Source organism: Peromyscus leucopus, chromosome 9 (assembly GCF_004664715.2).
Source record: "Peromyscus leucopus breed LL Stock chromosome 9, UCI_PerLeu_2.1, whole genome shotgun sequence".
Lineage (NCBI taxonomy): Eukaryota > Metazoa > Chordata > Mammalia > Rodentia > Cricetidae > Peromyscus > Peromyscus leucopus.
Genome location: NC_051070.1, coordinates 48111956 through 48120732, shown reverse-complemented (window position 1 = coordinate 48120732; position 8777 = coordinate 48111956). Strand labels below are relative to the sequence as shown.

The 8777-nt window shown below is 41.4% G+C and overlaps 1 protein-coding gene across 1 annotated transcript in view; it reads left to right on the top strand.

Annotated features, from left to right (window-relative positions):
- The first annotated feature begins 433 nt into the window (after positions 1-433).
- Cpb2 (carboxypeptidase B2) overlaps positions 434-8777 on the top strand; it is a 47542-nt gene continuing 39198 nt past the window's right edge. The window contains exon 1 of the mRNA XM_028878181.2: positions 434-574. Coding sequence (XP_028734014.1) covers positions 504-574 — 71 coding nt within the window. The 5' untranslated portion in view covers positions 434-503. The remainder of the gene's footprint in view (positions 575-8777) is intronic.

The following is an 8777-nucleotide window of genomic DNA, read 5'->3' as shown; positions in this document are numbered from 1 at the left end:
GTGAATCTTCAGACCACACCCTGCCACAGAACTTTCCAGGCCTTCTTCTCTTCTCTGAGGGATCAATCATTCTCCTACGTGTGTCTGCCCTGCTATCCACAGGCTACACGCTGCTCTAAGAGGCCAAGGGTAGCTATGAATGAGGCCCAATACAAAATCACAAATTTACGTAGAACATTATGAAACTTTTTGAGTTTGTTTTGTAACGCAATTGCATGAATTTTGTATATGATGTCACAGTGTCAGGGTTGAGATTGTCTAAATTAGACACAATGGTGTTCATTATATCTTTTTTTTTTTTTGAGGATTTAGTTATCAAACAACCTAAGTGTGTGTGTATGTTTCTTTTAGACTGGAAACGAAAGCTAAGTCAACTGAGCTACAGAAACCAGAGGGAACCCAGTGTTATACTTTAACCAGTGTGTAAAGAAGACTCTTATGCAATCGGTTATCTGGGACTTTCTCCCTTAGGGAATTTTGCTGCTCATCAAGTCACTGCTGGGATGAAGCTTTATGGCCTCGTTGTCCTGGTAGCCATTCTCCTCTGTGAGCAGCATGGCCTCGCCTTTCAGAGGTAACACCAGGGTCCTAGATGGGGCTAGCTCCTTCTCGCTTGTTTACCTCTCACAGAGCAGAAGCAGGCTCCTGAGCTGGCGAGAAAAGGGTTACTGTGTGCAGGCCAGTTCTTTTGGAGACTTATCATGATTTTGGGATGATAGGTTATCACTAGATTTGTTTTCATTTTCTGCTCTCATTTTTACCAGTATGATAAGTCTATTTAGTGACTATAAAGATTAAATAAATAAGTGTGTGGGGGGGATCTTGATGAATTAGTGGTACCTTCACATATCACACGATTTATTATATTCTTCCTGTCTTAACACATAGATGCATCAACTAAATACATGTATTATTTATTTTCATCTTGCACATAGAGCAGAGGAGGGAAGAGAGAGTAGAAATATGAAATAGATCAGGATTGTGCAGATATTGAGCATAGACTATGAAAGGAAGTTGAGTTACAATGGACATGTAGAGAATCTTAGCTATTTCTTCATTTGCTTAGTAGAGTGATTTTCTGAGGATATTTGACTGTAAACTGCTTAGAACACAAATGACTGCATGCTAGAGCATACATAATACATGGAGTAACAATGGCAGCATACATGTCCTGTTATAACTAACAAGTCAATTGTAAGCTTTAAAATTTATATGTAATTTTGGAATTGTCTTACTTTTTCTTTGTTTTGCTTCTATAGCCCTTTTCTAATTGTCTTTGAGGTAGGTCCTTGTCTCCCCTTACTGAATCACAGTGAGAAAAGTTGAACATAGTATAGGTAGGGGAAATTCTACCCATAAAACCCTTTTCTGTGTTATCAAACCCATAGAATAATCAATCATTCCGGTAATATTGTATATCTGAAGCTGTGTTTATATAGCTAGTTGATTCTGTTTCATTCAGTGTGATTGTCAAGTACCAAGCAGGAAATTCCATTGTGAAAGAGTGGTTGTTAATGAATTGATACAAGGATCAGAATTGCTAGAACAGTTGGTGGCTCATATGTCTATATTTTATGTATAGTCAAATAAGTATGATTTTAAGATCTTTGTTGGTTCTAATGTTCCATAACCTAGTGGTTGTCTTTTGTTAAAAGAAAGGTGGGTTGAAGTAGCAAATCTGAAAACACCATCTCCAAGTTGCTCATTGATTATAAGGGGAGAGGGAGGAAATCCATTCTTATTTAGGAGTGTGTTTAACTCATATACCAAGCAGTTAACCAACTAAGACTACATGGAAAATGTTTAGCACTTTTACATACCTGGAGGACCCACATGTGAGAGAGAGGAAAAGGAGCAGCCACATGGGAGACAGAAGCATGTCTGAGCTCTGGACGCTCACCCTTGCACTAAAAATAATATGACACCCTCCCCCCCTCCCCCCCCCCCCCCCCCCCCCCCCCCCCCCCCCCCCCCCGCCGCCTCCCGCAATGTTTCTGAGCTTTGCTTTTTTCGGGAGTAACCTATTACTACATCTGAAAGAGAAATCCAATTTCACTCAGAGCGACAGCCTTTGATAAGTCCTTATTTCTGGGGTTTAGAGTTTAGAACTTTCTGGAAAGCAGTAACCAGCTGGCATTTCCCTGAAGTCGTTCTTTGTTACCGTTTTCCTGTCGTGACCATTTTCCTAATAACGGCTTGTGTTCGAGCAGTCGCCTCATGGCTGATTTGTAAGTGCTTTTGATAACTCTCATCAGTGAAATGCCCTGAAACCGTGACAACAAACCAGCTTTTTTTCAAGTCATAAATACCATATGCCAAAGAGGAAGACAGCTGAAGTCCACATTTGCATATTCAGTTGATTTGAAGAGGCCAGATACTAGAAATGGTAAAAATAAAATCCTAGCAAAACTCTTGTAAACAAAGTCATTAACTGTATTGTACGGTGATTATCTAAGTGAAGCAAGTCAGCCCAGGCCAGTGGAGAAAGGAGAAAGAGGAACATGGATGGAAAGGAAGAGAAGGGTTTAGAGAGGAAGGCATGGGCGGTATCATAGACCACAGCACGTGTGACTTTTGTTGACGTCATGCTCTGGCTGGGTACCTGTATCAGTTATTCTCTTTTAGTTATTAGTTCCACTGATACATTATTTTCCTCTCGAGGTACAGGACACCAGTGGCCCCCAAACACTGCAAGGCATATAACAGCATCACCTCCTGGGACTGTCTCTCCATCTATTTATCTATCCATCTACCCAGCTATCATCTCTCTACCATCTATCTCTATCAACTATCAATGTGTCTATCTATGTATCTCTAATCTCTATCATTTGTCTTTATCAGCTATCTATCCACCCATCCATTTATCTATCATCTCTCTATTAACTATCTCCATTTGCTATCAATGTGTCTATCTACCTATCTACCTATGTACCTAGGTATCTATCATCTATCATTCACCCTCTGTGCTTATATTTTTCATTCCATTTTTAGTGTAAGTTTTTTCCCTCAAATATTTCTTGTGCAAATGCTGTAATTATGACTACAGAGATTCAACAAAATACACCTTTATTTTTCATCTTTCATTGCCCCTGGGCATTCTGCATAGTAGGATTATTTTTTCTCACCGATGCACAGAAAGTCAGAAAATAAATCTCATGGTTTTTCAGCCCATTCTGAAGTAATTGACAGACCTTGGGTTATATTAAAATGCAAAGTGTCTCCATGCAGAAGTTAGAATACCATCTCCAGTGAAGGCACTGTTGAAAATTTTCAGTCTTTCTTGTTAAAAGAAAAACTTAAGGTTTATTCAATGAATCTGTTAACTGGAGTGAAGAGAGCACCTTGCAAATTCTGCAGCTCTGGAAACCTGTTCAGAGGAGACTTTCCTATTAGATACAGAAAACGGACATGCAGAGCGGGAGAGCGCACTTTATGGACTGCCTGGGTGCTATTTCAGCTGGTCTAACCAGGAAGCAGCCTGTGACTGGCTCCACCTCAACTGCTCTTTGAAGCTGGCGCAACCTCAGCCACTGAAACTGCAGAACCAAAACCAAACAAGACAACGCCTAAGTCGGACTTTTTGTTGGTTGGCCTGCATGGCTCCACCAATTGGCGTTCTGGTAGCCAGCTCTCTTGTAAGATTCTGTGGCACCTTTTTTGTGATTTATCTCACAGAGTAGAATTGTATCTGTTTCCGGCCCAATTCCCCAGGAAGTAGACTCTGAGATGGAGACTGACATGCAGGCAGTTTCCTGGAAAGGGATGTCATCAAGATCTGTGGAGGAATGAGGGAAGAGAGTTTGGGGTGGGCATGGGGGTGTTGAACTGTGGTGTTGTCACCACAGATGTGCTGCTAAGATCGGCCACCACCACTCCTCCCTGTCCGCTGCCACGCTGGTGCATTTTAAAATTTTCCCATCAGGGCTGGTGAGAAGGACGTTTCAGGTCCCTCCCCCGGTTCACACACTGCGATCACTTTTACCTTAGGAGCAGGGAACCATGTGGGGGCTATGCCAACTCCCAGTATGGTCATTGTGATTACACAATGGGGACTGAGGAAATCCTCACTAGATCTGTGGATCTAGTGCACCCACTTCGATTTGGAGCTAGTCTAGGGCTCCAGATGCCCAGAGTGGAATATCAGCGTTGACCCCGTGGCCAATAGCTGCAGACTCTCAGAGTGTTTTAGGATCTCCGTTGTGCAGTGCTCAGAGTAGCTGGAGTTAACTGCCACAGAACTCTTGTTTAAAGGAGTTAAACAAGATCCCTTTAGACCAGTGGTTCCCAACCTTCCTAATGCTGAGACCCTTTAATACAGTTTCTCATGTTGTGGTGACCCCAATCATAAAATTATTTCATTATTATCTCACAACTGTAATTTTGCTTCTGCTATGAATCGTAATGTAAATATCTGATAGGTGACCCCAGGGGGTTGCAACCCACAGGTTGAGAACTGCTGCTTTAGACATTTCTGATAGTGCTGGAGCTCTTTGGGGGAGTATCTGAACCCTCCTTCTGGCAAGAAAGTCTAGGTGTAATTAGAGACTCCAGTCTGGAAACTAGACAATGGATTATGCCTTTCGGTTGTGGTTGCTTGTCTTCAGTCCCTCCCATTGCTTGTCTGTGACTTACTTTGATTGTAAAGATTGAGAAATAGTTTTATTGGCTAGTCACCCGTCCTGGCCCTGGGAATGTTGTGTTCTCTTCACCCCAGAGCTCCCTGAAGGTCATGTCTTTCTGGCTACTGCTCCAACTTTGCTGCTCATTAGGGCAACTGTGCCCAGCTTGTAACCGATATGTGAGCCGAGCCATCCGGAACCAACAATGGAGGGGTCTGGTCAGCTCTGCTGCTATCAGGAAAATCCCCTCTGTGGCAGAAGGTCCTACATTGGCCCTCTGGATCTACTGCTCTTCCTCGTCTGACTTCCACGACAGTCAGAAGGGTTAAAGTCATAGCATAGCCTGTCAGTGCGAATGCTGGGCATGACAGTGAAGGAAAGAACAGTTCCCTGGAGGAAATCCACGCTCATGGATTTGGCATTCTAGTTAGGTCCGTGGAGAGGGTCCTGACACACTGCTAGGATGGGTTTAAGTCCTTGGAGAAAACAGTGGCCCGCACTAACTAAACTAAAAATAGCAGAATTAAAACTGAGTAGGAGGCAGCTATTCATAGAACGAGACACGTTAAGATAAATATACTGTGCCAGGGTGGCACTCTGTTTACTATAGTAACAAGGGACAAAGAGAGAGACCCCACAGTGCTGGGGTTCACGGTGCCTTCTTAGTCAAGGAAGACTTTAATGTTTTGGTTTTTGTTTGTTTGTTTTTTTCTGATTCAATAAAATAATAATTTCTTTTTTTTACTTTTTTTTTTAAAAAGAAAGAAGTTAGAGAGAAGAACACTAAAATTATGCCCCTGGGATAAAAATCTCTTTAGTGTATTAGTAGCCATTCTTTCATGAATTTCTTATTCATTTATGTCTCTCCGTATAATTCTACATCCGTTGAACAGCCTAATTGTTTTTTAAACTTTTAGACCTTTCTTTTTTCCTCTCTCTCTCTCTCTCTCTCTCTCTCTCTCTCTCTCTCTCTCTCTCTCTCTCTCTCTCTCCCTCTCCCTTTCTTCTTTCCTTCCCTCTTTCTTTGTTGTTGTTGTTTGTTTTGTTTTGTTTTGTTTTGTTTTTGAGACAGGGTCTCTCTCTATAGCCCTGGCTGGCCAGGAACTCACAGAGATCCGCCTCCCTCTGCCTCTCAAGTGTTGAGATTAAAGGTTTGAGCCACCACCCACAGCCAGACCTTTCTTTCTAAAACAATTGTAATTAACTGTGCACTTTAATCCCAGCTCTCGGGAGGCAGAGGCAGGCAGATCTTTGTGAGTTTGAGGCCAGCCTGGTCTACAGAGTGAGATCCAGAATAGCCGGAGCTACATAATGAGACCCTATCTAAAAAAAAAACAAAAAACAAGCAAACACTTGTAGTATGTACAAGGCCCTAGATTTGATTCCTGTGATGCAAAGCAAACCTGTTTGCCCTCTCTTCTTCTCAGACAGCTTGAAAGCTGGAGTTTACAACATGTTCCTTGTCAATTCAGAACTTTCTCCCGCTTTTCACATACACTAGTTTTCTTTTCCTTTTCTAAATTATTTTTTCAAAAATAGGACCATATTTCAGTCTGCATCATGTTGTTTCATTCACTTATAATATATCAGAAAATCAACCCCCAAGTTAACTGTTATAAATCAAACTAATTCTTTATAACTAGAAAACGCCCCAGGATCTCTGCAAACATGTTTCCAGTCATTGACACTTTGAATAATGATTCACTACATCGCCTAAACATACACCCTCAAGCAGTGGTTGAATGGATTATGCTAAACCTCTACCAGGGATTGACATCAAATTTCCCAGGCTATTCTTTTATGAACCAATTTTTTCCTCTTCTTAGTGATGTCCAGAATTCAGAATCATTTTATCAGTTCTCCAAACAAAAGCCTTCTCTACCCTATTGTCAATCCTGTCTCTCTCTTTACTGCTAGTTACTGCAAGACGAAGTCCAACTTTATCAATATACTTTCAAAAATCTTCTCTATGGAAGGACTTCCTGAGATTTTTTTTTCCATCCTTGATGCCCTTTACCTGAGAAATTTTCATGTGACCCTAAGTTTATAGGTCTATAAAAAGGTATACAAAGCCAGCATCTACCAAAATTAAGACATCAAGAAATTTGTTTTAAAACAATTCTTCAATATATATAGAATTTTATTATTTCATAAATACAAAAAAATTTGCAAACTAATGAGATGGGGGTGTTTGTTTACTTTTACACAAATGAGTAAATGCTGCCGGAACATTTGATACTACAGGATACAGAACATTTCGACTTTATGTTAATCAGTATTTTAATTTTATGTAGTCAATGTTGAGAATGCTGCTTCACATAAATACTTTCTACAAAAATGGGAGAAGTATGTTAGAACCATTTTAGAAATCGTCGGGAATTCTGTCCTAACCCCAAGCCAAAAGTCACGTAACAGCTTTCTGTGAAACTCAAGTCACTGACTCAAACAGCAGGTTTTAAAAGCAGATATTCTAACACAATATCATCCATAGGTAACACTGCTGTGTGGATGCTGAGGGGAAGGAATAAAAGATGTATTAAAACCTTTTGTTTTCAGTCATTAAACTGCCAGGGTTTTTAAAGAGCAGAAAACCACACCTGCACCGCAGTTCATGAAATCAGAATCTGGGGTCTGAGTTGAAGCGTTTCAGGCCAACCCTGAAGTCACGTCACCCCACGCAGGAGAGTGCTGCCACCAACATGCTGCATTCATCTGGTGTTTGGGTTTAAGTTAATTTTTGGTCTTCATGCATTCCGAAACCTTTTACTGTTGCCAAAGTTTTAGGAGCTCTGCACTCAAGTTCCACGGCCTCAAATTAAACCCCTGGTCTAAGAGGTAGAGATTCAGGAGAAGATTAACATAAGGTCCTAAATTTGTTTCTGTATAGTTGCTATTCTTCTCTTCCCCTGGACACCCATGTATTAAACTTGGAAGAATGAGCAGGCTGCCATTTTCCCAGCAGAGCCCTATGACCTCCTGTGGTCAGCCTCAGACAGTCTATCTTAGCCTATCATCTTTTATTCAACATATTTTTTAGGGAGCTGGAGAATGGTTCAGAGCTTAAGAACTCCTGTTACTCTTGCAGAGGACTGGAGTTGGGTTCCAGAACCCATAGCAGGGGCTGCTCACAGCCACCTCCAACTCCAGCTAAAGAGGATCTGGGACCCTTTTCTGACCTCTGTGGGTACATATTTATACACATACATATGCATGCACACACAGAGAGAGAGAGAGAGAGAGAGAGAGAGAGAGAGAGACAGACAGACAGACAGACAGACAGACAGACAGATAGATTCAGAGACCCAAAAAATAAATCCTAAAAATAAGTACTGACAGGAAATTTGCAAAGGAAACACAGTGCAGTTCTTGCTCATCCCCCAACCCACAGTTCCTCCTAACGCCATCGTCTTACATCATCTCCCCACATTTGTCAAAACCGAGAAGCCAGCACTGGTTGGCCATTGTTCATCGAACTCCAGGGTTGTAAGAAACAATGGCGCTTTTTTTCCATCAGCATCCTCCTCGTGTTCCGGGCTCCAGCTCAGGTTACTGCATTGCCTTTGGTCGCGTTGCTGATGTCCGTCACTGTCTGCCGTACCCTTGCTTCATCCGTTTTGCCCAGGTTGTTTTTAGTTGTTTCACACAGAGGGTATATCTGATGCTTATTTCTCCATCTCAACTGGAAGCAAAGCCTAAGTTTTTTCAAAATTGTGTTGTTATTGTTGTGGCTATTTTGAGACCGTGTCTTACTGTTACCTCAGACTGGCCTTGAACTCATGCAGCCCAGGCTTGCTGAGAACTTGCAATCCTACCGTCTCAACCCCCTGGATACTAGGTTGCTGGCATGTTACCACCACACCCAGCTCTAAAGATTAATTTTAAATAAAACAAGGAGGGAAATATTTTCTGATTTAAAAAGTATGTATTTTTATATTTCAATGAAAATATTTGTCCAAAAATAAAAAGGAACACCCCTCCTCTGGAAAATGCCCCTGACATAGCTTGATTTTAATTTAAATACCACAGTTCTTGCAATGTTACCCAGAGGTATACTATGAACCTGATAACCCTATTATAGATAACATATTCCACACATACCTACAATTCCCCAACCCCTGCTTCCGTTCTTTATTTATATAATTATCTCCTGGAGCAAAA